Source organism: Dermacentor variabilis, chromosome 5 (genome assembly GCF_050947875.1).
Source record: "Dermacentor variabilis isolate Ectoservices chromosome 5, ASM5094787v1, whole genome shotgun sequence".
Lineage (NCBI taxonomy): Eukaryota > Metazoa > Arthropoda > Arachnida > Ixodida > Ixodidae > Dermacentor > Dermacentor variabilis.
Window position 1 is genome coordinate 166,282,010 of NC_134572.1, and position 23,677 is coordinate 166,305,686.

The 23,677-nt window shown below is 44.8% G+C and overlaps 1 protein-coding gene across 1 annotated transcript; it reads right to left on the reverse strand.

Annotated features, from left to right (window-relative positions):
* Nucleotides 1–6,470: 6,470 nt before the first annotated feature.
* LOC142582026 (uncharacterized) lies at nt 6,471–9,402 on the reverse strand. The gene is made up of 3 exons (XM_075691448.1): nt 9,241–9,402; nt 8,218–8,307; nt 6,471–6,943 (listed from the first exon to the last, which is right to left on the reverse strand). Exons 1-3 carry the CDS (start codon nt 9,385–9,387, stop codon nt 6,755–6,757), a joined length of 426 nt encoding a protein of 141 aa, XP_075547563.1. The 5' UTR covers nt 9,388–9,402; the 3' UTR covers nt 6,471–6,754.
* Nucleotides 9,403–23,677: the final 14,275 nt, after the last annotated feature.

A 23,677-nucleotide genomic window follows, 5' to 3' on the forward strand; every position in this document is an offset into this window, starting at 1 on the left:
GTAAAACACAAACACGAAAGACGGATGGCCAAAGCGCATTCACCTTCTCGCCCCAGCTCACGGTGACGTCATTGATTTTGACGCCATCTACTCGGGCCTTGTTAAATTTTATAGGTAAAAATGAACTACATCGTGTCCCAAAAGCACTAAAGACTTACAGAAGAAGCCTAAAGAATGATTACTTCCTCATAGTGGCCCAAACACAGAGAAATACACCGCAATTCGTGACGTGACACTCACGTACCGACCCTGAAATTTCGGCACGAAATTCGAAAATGAAACCATGATGGCAGCTTTTTCTTGTCGTAATTGAATTGAACTAAGAAGTTTTACATGCCGAAACCACCATTTCATTATGCCGCATGCCGCAATGGGAGGGCTCCGGATTAATTTTGACCATCAGGGGATCCTTAACGTGCCCCCAATGTACGGAACGCGGGCGTCTTTGCGTTTCGCCCTAAGTGAAATGCGGTCGCCGCTGCCAGGATTTGATCCTGCGACCTCGTGCTTCAACACCATAGCCCCTAAACCACCGCGGAGGGTCTCTCCTGGTACTACAGCGAAATAAAAAAACGTAGAGTTCTGCAAGGAAACTTTATTATTCCAATCTGATTCAGTTTCTCTTTAGTGTTCTTTAAATGGATACGTATTCCTTTATTAGGGGGGGGGGGGTGCCCACCCCTGCGGCCGGCGCCGGCGTCCCTTGCTTTAACCGATAGAACGAGCACAGCGTAGGATGAAAGCGCGCACGCGGAGCGCAGCGGGGAATAAAAAACGGCGAGAGCGAAGAGAGATGAGAAAAGTGGAGGAGAAGCGTACGGCGAAGAGTGAGAAGAAAAGCCCAGTGCCGCGCAAGACGGGCTCTGTGGCGACGATGGCTACGAGCTGGTGCCAGTGTAGCGCGCGTCGTCTGTTCGCCGATAACGCCACCGATACCATTTCTGGTAACAAAGCGCTGCATGAGCGGAGGTTTTGTCTGCGGCGCTACTGTGAATCGCGGCCATGCGTCATCCGCGCGCTGCCTCCAAGGACGCTAAAAGAAACATTTTTTTTTTAACTTCTTAACCTAAAAAGTTCCTTTTAAAGCTTCTTGGCTGCCTTTCGCGATCTCCTGATTATCGATGCAGTCGCGCCACACTTCGCTCCGTTCGCACCCTGTCGCACGAGACAGATTGTCCGCGCCAGACAATAGATCGCGCAATGAAAACACGTATATAGTCGCGCTCAAATTTTGCAATAGGGAGCATCGTCATCGTAGGTGACTTTCTTTTATTGTATTCAACTCCTTTTCATCCTTGCTATTCTTGTTTATGAATATTTTCCAACTCGTTTAAATATTTACTTTGCTGTTATGCAATGCTTATATGTTTTTGTTTTTGTTTTTGTTTTTGCTGATTTTTGATGACCTTTCATTAATGTCAAGTTATTATACATGCAAGCTCTTTCTTCTGCTTTGTGCGCCCTCTTTCTTTCCCTCTGCAGGGCGATGCAAAGGATATGCGTCTGGGAAATGTGTATTTGGGTCGTCTTTGTGGTACAGGAAGGCTGCCGTTTCTCGTTATGCGTTTTTTAAATACATTTTGCCTGAGATTTTGACTGCTCATCGGACAATTGTTATTTCTTAGCCATAAATTTTACCACTACAAAATGAGAATAATTTTTAAGAAACAAGGAATTTAGGAGCTGCATTTATGCTCCGAAGGACTTCTCACAACCTGTAGAAAAGGCGACGAATGTAAGAATGTATCTGGCATCACAGGGCATCACCTCACGAATGTATTCCAAGAATCAGATACTAGCATGACAATTGAGATCCTTACGTAGTACTGCTTCAATCTTAAATTCGCTGCTACTAACGGATCACACTGAGCGAGCAAGCAGTTAGCGTATCGGTTTATCAGGACATTGCCATTGGTCGCGATTGTACGATGATGTCACCAACTTATCTGTGTAGACATTTCTTCCATATTTTTCCTGACGGACGCAGTAAGTGGTCGGAAACCCCCAAATGTTTCAGTTAATATCGAATGTTGCTCTCGGTGTGCCAAAAGGATCTATAAGAGTGGCCGTGACTCCAAAGGAGCGGAAGGATAAGAGTCTAAAACTTGTTGAGAAAAAGTATAGACTTATGTGGTGTTCAGTAAAGAAATGAACGGGCCTAGTTGGTGGATGTTCATGATTATATTGCGCTCAGTATTACCCTGACGGAATAAATAAAGAACGAACATGAACGAAGAAAAAGTGAACGTATGTGGTACAAGCCACCATGTTGTGTAATACCGCTGTCACAGGAGCATGCAAAAACTCTTTTACGAAAGCGGTCTTTTACCAACTTGAAAGACTTCTTAATGAAGAGGCATTGCACAGCAGACACACGGCACTGACAACATCATTTTGGTGTTTCCTCGTGGATGCGCTACCGAGAGCATGGCGCTCGCGTTCGAAACAAGATGGCGCAAATTAAAGTGACTGATCTCGAAATATAAGTGAAAAGTTGTTGTATTACACGTTCTTCAAATAAGTGAACAACGGCAGATTAAGAAACGTTATAGCAAAATTTTATTCTCGGATTTTAAATAGCGTTTGCAGGACTAGCGAAGTGCACAAGTTTGTCTGGAACATTGGGGTAGTTTTATCGCGTTGGCTGCAGCGTTCCCGCCATAGGGTGCCTTCTGCGTGTGCCCAGGGCTGTTTCGTGAGTGGTTTTGGCCATCGATGTTCACAACGCTGAGCGCGATTTTTCTCGTCTGCACGGCGCGTGTCTGTAAGCGTCATCATGTGAAATCCGCGACCCGTTCGACCTGCTCACGAGAGTACAGGAGAAAATGAACATTACCGAGTTCACTGCACCTTCTGCGAGACATAATTTTTTACGATGATCCTAGGTAACAGAAATATACGCATTCGCTTATTATTTTTTTACATATAATAATTGCTGGCGCCTGCTGGTTTCGAGGCTACTTCTTTTCAGCCACAAAACAGATTGACGAACTCCGTTTCCAGAAAAGACCCCTTCTGAAAAAGAGTTTGCTCCATGTTGTGTGTCACCGGGAGAAACTCCTTTTCGAGAGAAGTAATTTTGTTCAAAAGACTTTCGAGTGCCCGCGTGACAGGGTAGAAAATACTGCTACAGAAAACGCTTATTTGGCGTCTGACAGTACATACTGTCCGGGGTTGCGCTAGCTGACATTGCTCTAAGGTGCGTAATGAAGAGGCACGCGAAAGGGCCACAGCAACTCTTCTAGCCACTCCTGATACGTAGGGCCCTTCCGTGTATGCTATTCGCTTTCCTTATTAACATTCCGAGTCAAAGCACGTCACCGCACTCTGGACCTCCGTTCGCGTCTATTGAATGAATATTTGATTCAAACGTTCCTGACGTCATCGCGTCACGACGAGGCAGGAATCAACAGGCATGTGATTAGGCGATATTAGGAAACAGTAATAGGACGGAACCGTCGTGACTAATACTTACCACAAAGCTAGCAAGTTATGAAAATGTTCGACGGCTGAACACCGCTATCCTCTCTACCTGATCTAAAAATGCGGGTCACACAACTTGCGGGTACGTATACCACTGCAATTCGGGATTGCGGATAAGAGAATTGGCGATAAGAGTTATTAGAAAATACCTTAGTAACTTGCAATTCGCTGATGATAATGCCTCAATTGCTTAGCAACTCAGGGGACCAATTGCAATCCATCCTCACTAACCTGGAAAGGCAAAGCAGAAGCGTTGGTCTAAAAATTATTCTGCAGAAAACTAAAGTAATGTTTAACAGTCTCAGAAGAGAAGAGCATTTTACGATAGGTAGCGAGGGTCTGGAAATGGTAAGGGAATACATCTACATGGGCAGGTAGTGACCGCGGATCCAGATCATAAGACTGAAATAATCAGAAGAATAAGAATGGGCTGGGGTTCGTTTGGCAGGCATTCTCAGATCATGAACAGCAGGTTGTCATTATCCCTCAAAAGAAAAGCGTATAACAGCTGTGTCTTACCAGTACCCACCTACTGGGCTGAATCCTGGAGGCTTAGGAAAAGGGTTCTACATAAATTGAGGACGACGCAAAGAGCTATGGAAAGAAGAATGATGGATGTAACGTTAAGGGAGGGGGGATAAGAAAAGAGCTGCTTGGGTGAGGGAACAAACGGCAGTTAAGGGCAGCTTAGTTGAACCGAATTCCTTCTTCCGCAAGCGGGGTAGCCGAAAGTGGAAGTAGAGGAGCCCGAATGGCGAGACTAGAAATGAAATAGACTTCATACTCAGCGCTAACCGTGGCATCATACAAGATCTGGACGTGCTCGGCAAGGTGGGCTGCAGTGACCATAGCATGGTAAGAATTCGAATTAGCCTGGACTTGAGGAGGGAACGGAAGAAACTGGTACATAAGAAGCCGATCAATGAGTTAGCAGTAAGAGGGAAAATAGAGGGATTCCTGATCAAGCTACCGAACAGTTATTCGGCCTTAACTCAGGAAGAACACCTTAGTGTTGAAGATATGAACGACAATCTTATGGGCATCATTAAGGACTGTGCAATAGAAGTCGGTGGTAATTTCGTTAGGCAGGATGCCAGTAAGATATCCCAGTGGACGAAAGATGTGATCAAGAAACGCCAATGTATGAAAGCCTCTAACCCTACTGCTAGAATAGAACTGGCAGAACTTTAGAAGTTAATCAACAAGCATAAGACTGATGACATAACGAAGTATAGTATGGATAGAATTGAACATGCTCTCAGGAACGGAGGAAGCCTAAAAGCAGTGATGAAGAAACTAGGAATAGGCAAGAATGAGATGTATGCGTTAAGAGACTAAGCAGGCAATATCATTACTAATGTAGATGAGATCGTTCAAGTGGCTGAGGTGTTCTATAGTGATTTATACAGAACCAGTGGCACCCATGACGATAATGGAAGAGAAAATAGTCTAGACGAGTTTGAACTCCCACAAGTAACGCCGGAAGAACTAAAGAAAGCCATGGGAGCTATGCAAAGGGCGAAGGCAGCTGGGGAGGATCAGGTAACTGTAGACTTGTTGAAGGGTGGTGGGCACATTGTTCTAGAAAAACTGGTCACCCTGTATACGCAATGCCTCATGACTTCGAGCGTACCGGAATCTTGGAAGAACGCTAACATAATCCTAATCAATATGAAAGCGGACACCAAAGACTTGAAAAATCATAGACCGATCAGCTTACTGTCCGTTGCCTACAATGTATTTTCTAAGGTAATTGCAAATAGAATCAGGAACACCTTAGATTTCCGTCAATCAAAGGACCCGGCAGGATTCCGTAAAGGCTACTAAACAATAGCCCATATTCACATTATCAATCAGGTAATAGAGAAATGTGCCGAATATAACCAACCCTTATACATACCTTTCATTGATTACGAGAAAGCGTTTGATTCAGTCGAAACCTCAGCAGTCATGGAGGCATTACGGAATCAGGGTGTAGACGAGCCGTATGTAAAAATACTGAAAGATATCTATAGCGGCTCAACAGCCATCGTAGTCCTCCATAGAGAAAGCTGCAATATCGCAATAGAAAAAGGCGTCAGGCAGGGAGATACGATCTCCCCCATGCTATTCACAGCTTGTTTACAGGAGGTATTCAGAAACCTGGATTGGGAAGAATTGGGGATAAAAGTTATTGGAGAATACCTTAGTAAATTGCGATTCGCTGATGATATTGCCTTGCTTAGTAACTCAGGGGACCAACTGCAATGCATGCTCACTGTCCTGGAGAGGCAAAACAGAAGGGTGGGGCTAAAAATTAATCCGCAGAAAACTAAAGTAATGTTTAACAGTCTCGGAAGAGAACAGCAGTTTACGATCGGTAGCGAGGCACTTGAAGTGGTAACTTGGGACAGGCAGTGACCGCGGATCCGGATCATGAGACTGAAATAATCAGAAGAATAAGAATGGGCTGGGGTGCGTTTGGCAGGCATTCTCAATTCATGAACAGCAGGTTGCCATTATCCCTCAAGAGAAAAGGGTATAACAGCTGTGTCTTACCAGTACTCACGTACGGGGCAGAAACCTGGAGGCTTATGAAAAGGGTTCTACTTAACTTGAGGATGACGCAACGAGCTATGGAAAGAAGAATTATAGTTGAACGTTAAGGGATCAGAAAAGAGCAAATTGGGTGAGGGAAGAAACGCGAGATAATAACATCTTAGTTGAAATCCAGAAAAAGAAATGGGCATGGGCGGGACATGTAATGAGGAGGGAAGATAACCGATGGTCATTAAGGGTTACGGGCTGGATTCCAAGGGAAGGGAAGCGTAGCAGGGCGCGGCAGAAAGTTAGGTGGGCGGATGAGATGAAGAAGTTTGCAAGGACAACATGGCCACAATTAGCACAAGACTGGGGTAGTTGGAGAAGTATGGGAGAGGCCTTTGCACTGCAGTGGGCCTAGCCAGGCTGATGATGATAGCACTTCAGAGGCAGGATAATTTCGAGTATTTATTGGCGTTTCCATTTTGCTTTTTATTTTATTACTTGCCCCGTAGGGGCTGTGGCACTATACGTAGTTCTCTTGCATTCGGTGTCGTCTACATTGATTTAATTTTCTTTCATTTGATTTTTATTCGCACATTTCAGAAAATGCCCACGATGAGAGACCAGAGAAGGCTACCTGTCTCCTGACAGCGCCTGTCTTCGTGCTGCACTTCAGACAAATTCATCAAAGCGCAACTGCAACCCAGTTCTGCTTTTGGAATACAGAATTGCAGTAGGCATGGGGCGTTCATTGCGAGTCCAGCGGCCTGTCTATCTGCCCTCTGGGCGCTTCGCCTCCGGCGGCAGTGAGGCCGGCCAGTAACAGTGGCAGCTCCGAGCCACGTTTGCCGCGAGCACCCACGAATCCCGGTGGCTGCTCGAGAATCACGTCTCGACGCCGACCACGAGCCCCGACGAATCCTGGAGGGATCGCATCCTATTCGAAAGACAGAAGGGGACACCATTCAACGGCGATGCACAGGTGGAGAAACGAACGCTGCGGCGTTTTGGCGAACACTCGGATCTCAGGGTCCCCACTCATTTTGAACCACCAGCTCATCCTTTCGATGTCGTACCCTCCCGCCAAACTCCTTGTTCACTCAACCCTCAAAATGCGGGCGGTTGACTTAAACCACCACTCCGGAAGATCAGCGGTATCTGGTGGACTTCGTATAGTCGGCTTTAACGAAATTAACCAGTGGGGCACTGCACTTAGGGACACAGAAAGCCCAATCACTTTAATGGAGTTTTCTCTCTCTTTTAATTACGGACAATTTATAATTACATAAACCAGACACTTCATTGGTTCGCCAATCAATCATAAAATCAATGGATTAATTAATTCGTTCATCAGTTTATCAATCGGTTAGACAGCAGCGACAACATGAGGGATGAAATAAGAGAAGCAGCAGCAATATCCCCGTCATGTTCTCCTTGCGTGAGTATTACGTTCATGCTAATTAGCTTTAGTATAAGAAAATTGTTTGTTTGCAGCATATGACGATGGCTGCTGTGTGCCAACACCGTTTGCTGGAATCAAAACTCCATCAGTACAGTCTATGCGTCTCCGGACATTTTCTCCCTAGTGTCAGGACAAACTACCATTTTTTTAAATGCTCAAACACACACAAGTATCCCCACTTTCAAATACGCAGTGTGCACGTTATTCAGTTTGTAACTCAGTCTGTGCAGCCATAGATACAGAGATTAGCTGCACTAACATATAGAAAAGGGTTATTAGTGAACAAGGTAGAGTCTCACCCGTAAAAGGTAGTGCCTAATGTCACAATTGTCTACGTCACGAAATCTTCACTGAATTTTTGAATGACAGTGCCTGAATAAGGCTGCACATGAGCGCGACAGAAAACACGCTGCACTACTTACAAGCAAAAACTTTGTACCATGGCATCCTGTCATTTTCACTGCATATTGAGACGCTCGAAAAGAACGGTTGCGGTGATGAAACAGCAAAAATGAAAAGTGTCTCTGACAATGGTACTTTCATAACACTTTAGTTAGTTAAGAATATGCTACTAACTACTTGCTTTTTTTCATTAACACAAACTCGAGGAACTATCCCCAACAAGCTGTTTGCTTTACTCTCCAAGTATAGCGACGGCAGTGTGCAGAAACAAGTGCTACCGTTAGCGCCTAATACTGCGTTGGATGCTGCGTGTTTGCAAGAATATTTTGGTTTAAAAAACACCTTACCTGCCCTTCATCGTTGTCTGGTGAGCGTTTGCGTAGCAAAGCGGCGTCTCGTAGTAACCGCTGCAGCAAATATTTCAATTCTGCTCCACTCTGCGTAAAGTAAGTAAAGATCGCCAGCAAATCACATACAGATATCAAGTAACCTTTAGAGAAACTCAAACCTTTCAAACAATACATATCGCATTTAATGAGAAAGATAATACAAAAGATGAAGTTACACCCAATCAAACATGGCATGCACTCAAGCATGGTGCTCTCTCCAGTGAACGGCAGTTTTCAGGCCTAACTCGCACACCCGTTACCTGCCCAGGTCATTCACTGTCACGGCACTGGTGTCCGTTAGAAAAGAGCGCTTCCTCGCATGTTTCTCTTAAAGGAACAGAGTGCCGGTGACGTTACGCAGTGCACTTAACGCGATTGGCATCCAGTTTTTTATGAGAAACCCTCGACAGAGCGCTGGCTCCTTACGGGCGCCGGTGCGGTGCTGTTAACGTGAAGAGGAAGATAATAGCTGTTTTAGTCAGGCCCGTCTTAACGAAAAGTAGTGCAGCCTCGGCCAGAACCGCCATTTCTATAGGCCTCCTGTACTGATATAGTCGCCAATATTTTTCCGGCACAAAAACAGCTGGTCAACTTAAGGTAGCTACACCGATACCCTATAAATGAAGATGTGCTATAGCCAGCAATAATTGATGTTGCACTGCTTTTGTCAGGGAGCTCAGCCGCACCAGTTCAGGTGACCGCGTGGCTTGTTTGAAATTCTGTACTCTGCCCCTTCTTCTGTCTTTCTCTCCCACAACTCTCTCGGACTGCATTTTATTACCACTATTTGCACTCAGAATTTGTTTCTTACCAAAGCCATTTCACTGTCTGTTTAAACACCAGCACGAGGATAACTTCTAGCGACACGTTAGTACTCGCTTGAGCCTACACTACATGGCCTTCTCTATATGACTTCCCGCCACATCCGTCATGTTCTTTTTTTTTTATTTGCTAGCTCGAAATTGGTTCTTGTCACTTTACCATGGAAGAAAAGCTCCGTTGCAGGTTCCTTTGATACGGCTCGGGACCAGCGTCGTACAGTTGCACGTACTGTGCTTGCACGGCAAGCAGGGCCAAGGATCCCGTCAGCAGGGCTAACACCGGCCCGAACCACGTGACCTCCCTCATGGCGATTTGGCTGCAAAGTCTGATATCGTGTCAGTAAAAGCTGTCGTTTTCGAAGAGGCACAATGTTCTGCCGAAGAGTGAGGACAATACAATCGGAGTGTGCGTCCATGTCCGGAGGACATTAGGCGAACGCGGGACAAACAAGGCAAGCCTCAATATGTACACAGACAACATTCTGTCGAGCATGCTTTTCTTCATCAGGGCTTTGACGAAGACGAGTTTTTAGTTGCAACTGCTGGCTTAGGTTTCTTTGTTGACCCACTCTTGATTTCGTGACATCCTTTTAGACCAGTGACACTGTGTGCTAAGTTTATTTTCTTCTGACCCAGTTCTACTTACTCATTTCATTACAACATTTGAATGATATGATACAGTGCTAGATATGGGGTGGTGGTGCTGGGTTATGGCACCAGGCATGTTTACCCTGGTTATCAAGGTCAGTATTGCTTCACCTAAGCGTGTATTGTCACTGAACGGAAGCAGTGGTCTTATGAACCGAAGAAGCCGTGATCCTTCTCGAAATAGAAGGTGCTCCAGGCACTCACTCGGAATGTCCTTCTTGTGTACGTTTTCAATAGAAGCGTCCCTCTCATCTCGGTAGCTTTGGCCCGTTCTCAGAGAAAATTTTTCATTCGAGAGACCCTGCTTGTTTGAAGATTTAGTTTCTTTTATTGCTGCGATAGCGCTTAAATATATATAATCCCGGTTTGATCGGTCTTTTTTGTGTTTTCTGTTTGCCATCGCCCTGACACCACCCCCGCCAAGCCTTCAACAGCGCGTTGCCGCTAAAATTTTATGAAGGCACCTGCTCAGCTTGACACTCGCTATATGGTGAACAAAAGACTTTGCCCCACCAAGCACTACTGGAAATCGAAATCGTGCGCCGGCTGCAAACCAAAGCCTTCGTCAAAATTATACAGGCTACTCCGCCCTATCCGAATATATGCCATTTGACTATTTGGGGAAGTTCCAGTGACACTCTGGATATTACAGAGCTCGTGATGGCGAGTACGACCACTTTCTGCATTTGCACCAGCTGTAATACCTTGGAACAAGGCTACACGATTATGTATTTCCCGTCGTGCACTTGCTCAGATAGAAGCTGCATCCGGTAGCTTTGCCTCAATGAGAATAGGTAGCCTCCGCAGTGCCCCACCCCTTCTCCAAGGAAAAATGAAATTATGTGGTTTGCATGCCAAAACCACGATATGATTATGAGGCACGTCGTAGTGCGGAACTCCGGTAAGTTGGAACCCCTGGGGTTCTTTAACATGCATCTAAGTCTAAGTACACGGGTGTTTTCGCATTTCACTCGCATCGAAATGCGGCCGCCGTGGCGGGGATTCCATCCCGCGACCTCGTGCTCAGCAGCCCAGCACCATCGCCACTAAGCAACCCCAGCGGTTCCGCCGCCATGCCCGACTACTGGTTTCGGTATGTAGCATCAGCGAACTCACACGTGCAGTCCGTACTGCAGTTTCAACATGAGTTTTGGACCCTGAGGTGCTATAAGGTAAAACTATTCCAAACTGTCCAATTCCAATTCTGCAACCAGCCCTCCATGCATGATTGCTAAAAAAAATTTTCGGCCCATCCCCACGTTGCCTATCTCTCACGCGACGTCACGTAAACCGCGATATGATATGATGTCTGCACACTCATTATGCATGATTAGACGGAACGAAAAAAAATAATTATTTCTCATTCGATGCCTTTTCCCCCATAATACTCTGCCATTGATCAAACGTTTTCGGGCCACGTCCACTTCGCCTGGCTCTCACGTGACGTCACAAAACCACCAGAACTCATGGCGTCAAAGTGACGTGTACGCGTTAAAGACGCATTAATATGCCGAAGAAAACGGATTTTTTTTTCTGAATAGCCCGAGAGTGCCCCGTTCCGAAAGAAATAGAAGATGGCTGCCAACCGCTTGCTCTGGCGCTAGCTACTGGGAGCGGCCGCGGAGCATGCATTTATTTGCGTATAGTAGAATTTTTTAGAGCGCAGCTCTTTGGCGTCCGTTCCTGGGTTTCGCGTCGTCGTCGTCGTCGGCGTCGTCGTCGGCCTCGTAACCAGCTCCGCCCCCCTTTCATCCCCCCAGCGCTAGCAGCGACCGACTGATACCGCTGCATGCCGCTGACGCCGCTAGAGAGTCAAGATAACGTGACTGCATAGAACACCGTCGCCGCCATGCAGAAAGAGGAGGAAAGGGTCCCCCCCCCCTGTTCTTGTGTGGCGGATAGCTGGGGTTGACTCACTATCGCCGTCAGCGGCATCAGTCAGTCGCTGCTATCTCTTCCCTCCTCCCTTTATCGTGTTGTCCGCTTGCTGCGCGCGCTTCTGCCCCCATCGTTTGCCGCTGGGTGTACACGCCGCCCCCCTCCGCTTCCGCTTACTGCTGGTTGCTCTCGACGGCGGCGATGAGCCTCCGCTTCGGCGGCGCGAACTGCAGGGTCTTCTCGGCAGCGGCGATGAGCTTCTGCTTCAGCCTCGCTTACTGCTGGTCGCTCTCGACGGCGGCGATGAGCCTCCGCTTCGGCGGCGCGAACGGCAGGGTCTTCTCGGCGGCGGCGCTTAGCCTCTGCTTCCCCCACGGCTGTGACAACCTCGCGAGGCACTTGTATAGATCTCGTCTTTGAGAATCAAGCATTGGTGTACCAAGTCGAACATATATCAGTCTATTTCTCCGACCACAAAGCTTCCTTCATGACTGTCAAGAACTGTTAGTGGAGTCTTTGTTAAAGGAATACGTGTGAAAAATTAAAAAAAATTATGTGATAGCGCATACATGTGTTGCTCGATTTCTTTGCCTCAATCTATCCAAAAGGTGAAACAGCTTATTTGCTGCGCTCACATTTCGCATTAGGAAGTAACGTAATCGTCGGTAATTTTTTTTTCGTGGCAGAATAACGTTATTTTTCCCTTTCGGCACCCCATATGGGACATCACTTTGCCAACTCTTCTTTGCTGAGGATCCGTTCTGGCGGCATTTTTCACGTACCGTTGCACGCCGTCGCGATTTTCGACTATCCACCGCAAGCTAAGTAAGGGAAAGCGGACCACAGACCCCGCCACCACCTTCTTCAGACGGTTATCTACTATCACTGTGCTGTCTCGACCCCATCAAATCCCTCTCCACTTGAGCGCGCTCCTCGACTCTTGTCAGCCAGTTCGATCAGCACATCTGCTTAATGTGGGCAATGCAATTAAATATGAACAGGAAAAAAAATAGTGACCTCCTATATATGAGGAGTGCATTTGCTTGGACTTTTCAAACAACTCTGAGGGTTACCGCCATAAGCTTGCGTCAGTGATTACGTAAATGTAACGTCAGGAGATTGGAATAAAAGCATATTGGAATAGTTTTGCACTATAGGGCCCCGGTAACGCAGCGCTCCTTGAATTATAGCACATTACGTCTTGTTCTTTATTTCTTTTTATATATGTACAGGCCAAGTTGCACTGCGTAGAAAGCCGTCAGGCCGGGCTTTAAATGCCAGACATAATAAAACGTAGCGCTCGTAAACCAAACACGCTGCACGTACACACCGAGCTGACGAACTCGACCTTCTGTGCAGCAGGAGAGCACTAGCAGAAAGCGGTGGCAAAACAACTGTCGAGCGACGAGTGTCACTGTAACGCCAGCCCTAAGCGCGGAGAGCCCATATAGACCATATAGACCATATAGACGGCGAAGTATCTGATGTGTAAGTGCGAAACCCACAATAGCAAACGCGAAATGCACCTGCTTAGAGAAAATACCACCAGCTACGAGGAGTAGATTCGAGCGGTTGACGGTTTGAAGTTTGAAAGTTGTTTTAACATAATGAACGTATACAATTGCAAGGTACACACTTTTGGGACCAACAAATTTGTTAAAGGGTCTATACAGATTGTTGTTAGGGAAAAAAACACTTCTATGGCAGCTGTTTTTTTTTAAATACTGCAAAATCACATAAAACTGAGATAGCTGAATAAGTAAAATAAGAATATTCAGTAGTAGGGAACATTTCACAAATGAGATACATTTTTCTAACAATTTTTTTGTTACGTCCTCGAAAACATTGGCACAGGAAAAGAAAAAAAGGAAAATGAGGGCATGTGCAAGCATGGGCAGTGTTACGCATTGTTAATGAGTGAGAGTTGTAATTGTTTAAGAAATGTATGCAATGCTATTAGAGTGGTTAGGTCACTATGAAGCTTACTCCAAATTGAGGTGCCTGTAAACTGCAGTGTAGAGCGACCGTAGTTAGTATTTACCGTAGGCAATAAAAAACGACAGCGAGATGCGCTTCCAACATGGAAACGCATCTCGCTGGGCACGTACCTCCTCACTTGTTTTCCAACAAGTGAGGGATCGAGCGAGACTGTTGTCAAGGCCAGTTTTTCATTACCTATTTGATACATGACGGAGGCAATGTTGTATGTTGTGAAATCGTAAATGCTGAGGATGTTGAGTTTTTAAATAAATCTTCACTCTTAATATGCATACTGTTGGGTGCTATAATTCGAAGAGCTCTTTTGTGATGTGTAAACACTGGTGACAGATGAGTTTTGTATGTGCAACCCCAGCTCACTAAGCAGTAATTAATGTGAGAGTGAACAAATGCATAGTAAAGATTGATAAGTATGTGGGGAGGGAAATAGTTTCGACATTTCGACAGCACATGCAAGCCATATGAAGCCTTTCGAACTACGGAACGCACATGAAGGCAGAATTTTAAATGGTTATCGATAATAACATCAAGAAATTTTGTCTCACTAGATTGTTTTATCGGATGGCTATTGTAAACTACATCTGAATGAATAGCCGTTTTCCTTTTTTCAGAGTGAAATAAGATAAAAACTGTCTTAGTTGGGTTAAGGCGAAGGGCATTCATTGTACACCAACGGTGCAAAATTTGTAATTCAGCGTTACGCTTATTAATTAGGTTGCATTCCTCACAATGGGCTATAGTAAGGTTAGTATCGTCTGCATAGAGCACACACAAGCTGCGAAGACAAGTCATTTATATAGAGTAAAAAAAAATAAAGTACGGATCCCTGGAGAACGCCAAGGTTAATAACGGTGCTGTTGGACTGAAAATCACCTAGTTAAACAATTTGTTGACGATTTTCTAAGTAACTGCGAATTAATGTCAAAGGTATTCAATTAATTCCGTAACGAAGCAATTTATCGCTGAATCGAAAATGATTGAGGGAATCGAATGCTTTCGCAAAATCTATGAACAATCCCGCGACCAAATAATCACTGTCTATTGATTTTCTAATTAAGTCTGTAAATGTTGAGACTGCAGTTTGTGTGGAAAGGTCGTTTCTAAAACCAAATTGGTGCCGAGAAAGAATGTTGTGCTTGTGCAGGTAGTCATTAAGGCGCCTAGCGAATATTTTTTCGGGTATTTTGCTGAAGAACGGTAGCACTGAAATTGGACGGTAGTTTTCTATTCTATGCTTGTCGTTTGGCTTCTACAGTGGCAGCACCTTGGCAATTTCCATCCGTTCTGGAAACACACCCGTGACAAGTATAGCATTGATTATATGTGCAAGAACCGGTGGCACGGTGTCAGTTACAAGTTTAAGGACATGCGCCGAAACATTGTCAATTCCAGAGGCTGTGTTTCGCAAATTAGAAATAACTGAAGTCACCTCAAGCTCATCTGTAGGGTAAAGGTAAAAAGAAGCATTTGTACGTAGAATGTACGTTGCATCAAAATCCTTACCAGTTGAGTTAATGTGGGACGAAAAATAGGCCCTAAAGCATTACATATACTTTCGGGTGTAGTGTACACAACGTCATTGTAAATTACTTTTTCTGGGGGATGTGGTTTTACGTCTCGCCCTAGAAAGTGGTTGAGAAGGCACCAGTTATTTTTTCGAATCCTTCCCGTTCTGTTCAATGCGATTGCTGAAATAAGCTTTCTTTTCTGCATAAACTGTTCTATTAAGAGTTTGCGAATACTGGAGTATATTTCCTTCAAGGAAGTGTTATAAGGTTGCCTTTTTGTTTCCTATACATGTTATATTTCGTTTTAATAGACCGCAAGAGCGCGCCCGTTACCCAAGGATCTCGCGGGATTGCATGTCTATTGCGCACACAGTAAGTTGTGGAGGTGGTGGCGATCGCCTCAGTAAACATGTCTACAAACATGTTGTAACTATTGTTAGAACATTTCGAAGAGTATACACGTGACCAATCAATTGCGCGTACATTATTTGCAAATACGTCAGAGTTAAATACTGTCCGGGTAAAACGCTTCTTGCTTGAGTTCAGACAGTTTGACATTACAAAAAGCACAGGGTAGTGATCAGTAATACTAACGTCTAAAACTTCCGCATATTTGTAAAAAGGAGAGTTAGACAACAAGTGGTCTGTAAGTGTACTACCTTGTTCTGTTACACGCGTTGGTTTGTCTACAAGCAATGAGTAACCAGAACTAGTAAAACAAGACACATATTCATAACAAGACGAAGAATCAATGTCACTTACATCAATATTAACATCACCCATTATTACCACACGAGCATTAGAACTCAAGAACGCATTAAATATACAGTCAAGGTCATCGTAAAGCCGTGATAAGATGCAGACGGCGACCTATATATAACGCCCACAATGAGGTTCTGCGACGGCTGCAAATGACTTTTATCCACTTCAATCCATACTGATTCACAATGATGTGTTTCAAATTCAGTATCGTATCGTCTCCTGTACGTAATGCTATCGTCTATGTACAGGGCAGCACCAGCATGGGCGATGCCAGATTGGTTGTAGGTAGCGCGGCAGACCACCGCACGACCTCTCTTGCGTGACTCTCTCCCGGCTTTTACCGGGCTGTCGGGGCTATTGCACCGGTTATAGACGTCCCTTCTCGTACAAAGCTCTCTTCTCGACAATATAGACCCATTCCTTTATCACCTACACACTGTTCAAAGCGTCACCATATGAGAATAGCCATATTGTTATTTCTTATAAACAACTGGGAACCATTCTGCAGCTTCCGTAATACTCTTCTCGGAGTTGCCGTAATATGTGCTCAGCGTCTACCTCCGTTCATACTAACTGCGCAACAACAGAGCTACTAAGAAAGTGTGGAGACGAGTGCGCTTACTCTGAACTGGTTTATTTCGGTTAAAAATTAGACAATTAAGAATACCTTCGTTACATGACCACCCTAGTGGCGGAACTGGAAATCACAAGGAAGAACTAAACGAAGGAAATCGCTATCAACTCTTGAGTGGGCCAAATGGGTATCGTGACACATGCTGCATAAGAAGGCAAATTCTTTATCTGACCATGTGATAGAGGCTGATTGACACGGGCGTCACCCGTGTTTCGCATACTAAATGCCGCTGTCAATTCCCTGTTAAGGTTCGTTCGTTTTTCAACTTCTGTTAACAGTTTTATACCACCCTCATTAAATAACATTTCGGAGTATTGCAACAATTATATTCAGCAAATGTGTATTATAGTTCTCGTCGCCACTCTTTATGTAGTCGTTTTTAACAAGAGAGATAATGTGCGGTGTTGAACCCAATATTATAAGCTAAATTTATCCGACTACTTCTCATCTACTCTAAATGTAATCTATCGAGTCACCAAAGGAGTTTGTTATACATAATTTTTTTTTTTTGCTGAATAAGTCACACGAAATGCTGAGGCGTGCGTACATTGCCACTTCTACAACGACCCTCTATTATTATTTAGCCAATGCTTACATCACTGGCAATACGTACGTCATCAATTTATCTGCCTTCTCAGTGCTTACAAGCTTTTCGCAGAAAGGTTTAGACAATGTGGCGCCGATTTGACATACATCTACAACGTACACGGCTCTTCATCTGACTTTACTTGAAGCTCATTCGTGAGTTTTGATGAAGTTAGCAAAAGTCAGTGTGAGTGAACGGAAGGTAGAAAAAAGACACTAAGAAACAGCAGATAAAGGGTCGCTAAGTATCATTTTTCTACACTTGATTCACTCAGTCTGAGCTGCGCTAATCTCTAAAAAACGACATTGAATTCTAGCTCGCTCAAACCGTCACCCTTCTTTTTGACTAGTGTTCTATTCCATTCCTAACATACCGAAGCCTCGTCGTCTGACTAGCACTGCTCCATCCCTTCTGCTAAACGTCCGGGGGGCGGGGGGTGGGGGTGTCATAATTCGACAGGAGCACTCCATACCTTTAGCGAGCTTTACTGATACCCCTAGTGTTCGAAGAGAAGTTGAACTTGCTTCCTGTTAGTTGCCCCCTATTGAATTCGTAGCCAGGGGCGAAAATAGGCTACCATTTAAAATTCGAACGCCACAAAACTGTCTAAGTCGAGACGCCTAGAGTTGAGTAATGCATTTGTTATTGTAGCGTTAAACCGGAGGAAATTGTTCACAGGGAAGCTTCGCTCACCTCTGCGGTACGCCGAGCCACGCAAGTCTCTTCGGCACAACCTGGTCGTGTCTCTTATATACCGGGCCTCAATGGTCTCGGCGCATGGCGGTTGGCCAACGTGCGAAACTGTGGCTACGTCAGCGTGACAGGTGGCGAACTGCTCCCGTAATGCGACCTGCCTGGTAATCCAGCCCTGATCGACGCCGAGCGGTTTTAAATCTGCTTAGCGCGATCAAGCGATCGCGTAGGGGACAATCAGAGCGCATTCCAGGCCCCCTCATTGCGAGCCCGTGCGGTCGCCTCGCCTCCACCAGAGTGCAACCAAGCCGACAGTTCCGTGCACTGTGCATTGACACATGTGCTTCACCAGCCTTAAAAGTTCTAGCACTGCGACAGTTACAGCTTGTATCATCCAACGAGGCGCTGACTTTGCAAGGACGTCCAGGAGAATCGACCTTAATTGGCTGACGCCTATGTGATGCGTAAGTAGTACTTATTGATACATCGTACAATCTTCTATGGTTTAAACATTTGGCGATTCATTGAATTACAGCAAACCTTACTCCAACGTCTTTGTATCTCATTACATTGGAAAACCTGTACAAAATAGCAGTATAAAATGTACCACACTCAGTTGGTGAGAGCAACACCCGTTATAATTTTACCATCTTCTAAGTAAACCTAGTCACCAAGCAAGCATTGCTGGCTTATCCATAGGGAGCGTTGAAATACCACAAATATGGCGAATGGAACTAAACTTAAAAAATGTATTATGCGTGTCGGCCGAACCACTAGCAGTCCTCCTACTTATCTCTTGAACAGTGTTCCTCTAGAATCCGTCACATCTTACAAATACTTGTGTCCATATATCATGTAATCTAAGTTTGATAGTGCACACAGAAAACATTATTAACAATGCTAACCGTATGCTAGGATACTTACGTCGCAACTTTTCCACTATTCCTTCTTTAGTTAAACTAACACTTTACAAAACCTTAATACGATCAAAGGTTGATTACGCTGCTTCTCTCTGCGATCTTATGCATGGAAAGTTAATCACTGCCCTGGAACTTGTTCAGAATAACTCGACTCGTTTCATTCTAACTACAATCGCATTGCTAGCATAACAACCATGAAAGCCAGCCTTTCCTGTCCGTCTGTAGCCACGCGTCGAAAACTTAGCCGTTTGAATTTATTTCCCAACATATATTACCATACCTTTCTTCACTATAAATTTATTCTATCATCGCAATATATGTCCCATAGCATTGATCATCGCCATAAGGTAGGTATCCCATTTTGTAAAACAAAAACGTTTTCCGAATATTTTCTTCCGCGCACAGCAATTGAGTGGAACCACCTTCTTGCTGACATTGCACCAATCATTGATAACCAACGTTTTCGCGAGGCACTAAACAACATTGTTTAAGTTCATGCCCGTTTGAAATTGCTATTGTAACTAACTCAATCTTTTTGTTCTCTTTATTATTGTATTTTTCCCCATTCCCCTCTGTAATGTCATTGGCCTTGAGGGTAAATTACTTATTAATTAACCATTCAACCAATAAATCCATCAATCAATTATTTCTTTCAGTAAATCCTAATTGTCAATAAATGAATTGTCATTACATAATTATGAATTATTTAAATAATTAAAGGTGACGGCTCATGTTTAAATTGATCATGTTTAGAACTTGATCTAAAGACAAATCGTGATGTTTCGATTTCTTGAAGAGTGATGTATGCTTTATATATTCTAACTTCGTTACGTCGGAAATACAATGGCCTTTTATCAGCGCGTGATAGCCTAGGCAGCGCTGCATGTAATTAAAAGGGTTAGGTGTGACGTTTTCCCACGTGCGACAGCCACAGCGCGTGATTCGGAGCAGCATCCGTCGCTACTAATCGACGTTCGCGCACTCGCCCGAAAGAAATACCGGGCGTTCGGCGCACTTTTTTATTAACGTTCTTCTCGCCAACAATAGCGCAGCAGGTTTTTCCGCCTACTGGGAATGGCTCGATAGCCTGCTTGAAGGTCATTCAGAACAACCTGCAGTCCATAAAATTTGTGAACCTCTCAAAGGTGGAGTGCGTTCTTAATTGTACTAAAATCAAAAAGGCGTGCACACGGTTGGAGCAGCACCCTTGGCGTAAAGGTTATAAATGGGGATAAGGTACCTCAGAAAGGCTGGTCAACTTTTCGATAGGAGGGCCTATCCTCGTCAAAGGTGGCCTCATTGTAGTCGGTAAGCTAGATTTAACGGGTTAGTGCAGTGACGTCACGTGCGGTCGTTGTCGGTGACGGCTGGCTGTAAACGGACAAACGGAAAAGAAAATGAGCGCCGTCATCTGATGTCTCTTAGTGTGGTGTCTAACACGAGGGGACAACAGTGGGAGAGGGGGAAAGCGGAAGAAAAGCAAAGGAAAGGAAAAGAAGGAAAAGAAAGAAAAGGACATGGGACGGTGGGGTGTTGGGAAAGTAGGAGGTTAGGGAGCCTTGAGAGGTGTCGTAGGCGGTATGCGCTTATGGTTTTAGAAGAGTCGGTCAGCCAATCAGTCTACGAGTAACAAAAGAAATCGAGTTGAAAGAATGACACAAGTAGCTCAGCAGCAATGCATCGGCAAATGTTGAAGGTGTTAAGTGGGCGACACTGATGCCTAGGTGCAATGTGTGGGGTAATTGGAAGGGAGCAGCTCGGCCTTTAAAGGTACGTTTGCCTGAGTATTTCGGCTAAGGCGTCATCATGGCGGCATACAGAAGCGGCGTGACCCTGTGTGGTGGAGACGCCGAAGAAGGTATCCTGGCGTCTGGGACTCTGGAATGTACCGGTGTGGGTCTTCGAAAGAATTTCAGTGCCCTTCCACTCTGTGAAGAAGGATGACCAGCGGAGCTTTGTATGTCGGCCTCTTAATGGCGAACTGCACCTCCGCCGCAGGTCGGCCCGGCATTGCAGTATCTTAGGGATTGGGCCACGTATGGGGAATGCTTAACGCCTGCTTCACCTCCGTCGCGAGTCGGCCCGGCATGGCACTATCTTCGGAATCGGCCCGCGTACGGAGAGTTTTTTGCTTGCGACACGAGAATTTCCTTGGACGGTAGAGGCATACAGCTTCGTTGTAAAAAGAAACAGAAACAAAGAAGTAAAAAGTACCAGAAGGAAAGAAAAGTGCCTGGGTTCATTGGAGTGGCTGTCCAATGCTGTAGGTGAATCGTGTTTTGTATCAGCGCGACGGCCGTTGATTGTTGTATAGATTTGGTGTCCAGTCTCACCTATGTATTGTTTGTTACAAGCGCACATTCTGTACAGTAGACTACTTTGCTTGACGTGCAGGGGAAACTCGAAGTTGCCTTCTAAAGGTAAGCGTGCTGCCATCGAAACGTTTGCCATCTTTTCTGAGGCGTTTTGTCCCTGTCAATAGCATTTATGCCATGTTCCTGAGTGTACTAACATTTAAGGGCACATTTCGTCGGTAATATATATCAGGGTTCGCATATACACCAAGTTGGCATTTCCAAGTTCCCTGAGTTTTCCAGGTTTTCCCTGAGTGCCTTTGCAAAATTCGCGAGTGACTCACAACTTTGTTTTATGTCAAGGCGGGCTGACATGCATGTTAAAAAATAAAAAATGACTTAATCCGCTTTGAATACAAAGGAGCAGTGTTTATTTTATTCAAAAAGGAAACATAACTGACGGTTTAGTAAAATGCAGAGTGAATAAAATATCTTCGGAAAAATTGGTAAAGCCCATTGCAAATCGAGCCGAACACATTCAAATACAAACAAAAAAAGATGCGTGCGAATGCAAATATTTTTGAATATAAGCAATTTTTATCAACTGATAGCAAGCTAATTGGTATGAGGCCCAAACCTTGTAACATGTGAGAATCTCTCTCAGCAGCTGGAAAGTCAACCTCAATTGTCCTGACATACTCTCAGCCCGCGCACAACGCCTCAGTCTTGCGGTTCCCTGTTTTAAAGAGTTTATTTTAGTTTGGATGAAGGACACCTGCATCTGGGCGTCAGCCAACACTTTGTTTCTTGAGATCAAACTCATTCAAAGAGGCGGCACGCTTCCGTTCCCTTTCATTCTTCAATGCGACGCTCCTTTCTGTTCTCGTCCTCCTTCCGCAGCACGTTCACTCCGAGAACGATTTGAAGCCTCCTCTTGGTCTGTTCTATAGGCAACGTCCAATTTTTCGGACTCCCTTGAAGCCGCGAAAACGGCCGAAAAAAATGAATGCATGCCTTTTACTGCCCTTAAGGGCTCATATCACCACAGGTACACCTGAAAGAGCTCTGAAGGAATGCCACTATACTTATTAGTCATATCGGTGCTCATACTATGACAGTAGACAGTATGTACACGTGTGTATAATTAAGGAATACATAATGTATCCCGTGACAATTGCCCTTTCACATGCTTGTTAGGCTTCATCGCAAAACTTTGCATATGCTTCACCTCGTAATATTCTTGTATTAAGGCAAAGTTGACTATCGGGAACCGGCATTATGCAACGCGCCATGCTTTTCGAGCTTCGAAGCCAATCACGAGGATTACAAAGGGGGAGTCCGGGCCATTAATAACAGTGGCGAATTTATTTAATGAAAAACACTGCAACGAACAGCAAGAAGCTTAACAGCGAACGTCGAAGGAGCTAGGCGTAGCGTTGCCGCGGGGGTGCCTATGGCTGCCAGTGGATCTGCACGCGAGAGCGCCAGTTCGAGGCGGCGATATAATAGAAATTGTAATGGTGGTGCATTTGAGCAATGCCGTTTCGAACTCGCGGTCACGGTAAAAATCCGGAAAATTCGACGGCGAAGCGTTTTCGCTTCCGAACTTTCAGAGGTTCTCATGAATTGACTCTATGGGTTACATGGTGGTGCCACGAAGCCATCCGAATTATTGGGCATGTCCCAAAAGTAGGACGTCCATTGTACATTGAAGACTCCTCCAGCCGATGACGCGGCGTCCAAGTCGATTCGTTACGATCCCTCTCTTTTAGTCTGGCCAGCATTAGGGCTACTATCGTTCCTTTTCTCTTAAACGACAGCTAATTTTCCCTGATAGAAGCAGAAATTCCCTTAATTTTCCCTGAGTATTTCCAGACTATTCAGAAGCCCTGTGCATTGCCGGTTTTCCTGGTTGGTAGAGACCCTGATATTATATCCATGTGGTACAGTGTCTTTACTTTTATCAGTTACTAAAGAAAAAATAATCCTCATCCGGGAAAATTTAACTGTTGCACAACACACTGCTGTTATAAGGAGCAACATGGATAGCTTTATTAATATTAATACGAGAAAAGGAACTACACATTTGGAGAAGTTTGTCCGCTGACAAGAAAGATGAGCCTTTTCTAAGTACTGTTACGGTGTGAACGTTTTAACTACAGTCATGCATATTTGTGATGATAAGTGTTACGTGGTGTAAAATAATTTTTCTGTTCGTCCTGCATTTTCTCGAGTACCTAGATACGCTCTGCAGACAGTAAGCCGGTTAGAGATACGAAGATAATTAACTAAGGTACGGTGGCATCAGAACTATAAAAGAAATGTGGTAGGGTCCACCTCACGATGAATATCGACGTTAATGCGAATAGTAATTAGGTGACTTGGCAACACATACCTTATCGGTGGCAATATATACCGTATTGCCACCACAGAAACGAGTAATGCATCAGGCGTGTCCTCTCGCGCGCTTCCCTCTGGACACACTAGGTCGCTCAGTGGCGACGACGCGAAGTTCGGGAGTGAGGGCTCAGTGAATTTACATTGGGAGAAGGTTGTTTGAATATATATGACGTCAGTTTGATTCCGCCTAACCACCGAAGAGCTCTCAAATATTTTTTTTTTTGCCATTGACAAATGTGTTTTTCTTTTTCATTCAAAAGTGGCACATAGTTACCC

Bases quoted from the DNA above. Each gene is read 5' to 3' on its own strand.
- LOC142582026 (XM_075691448.1), bottom strand. From the start codon at position 9,387: ATGAGGGAGGTCACGTGGTTCGGGCCGGTGTTAGCCCTGCTGACGGGA. The intron at 8,308-9,240 runs GTAAAGTGACAA...TACTTTACGCAG, and splicing joins AACGGAGCTTTTCTTCCATG to AGTGGAGCAGAATTGAAATA. The intron at 6,944-8,217 runs GTAAGGTGTTTT...TCTTTCGAATAG, and splicing joins CAGACAACGATGAAGGGCAG to GATGCGATCCCTCCAGGATT.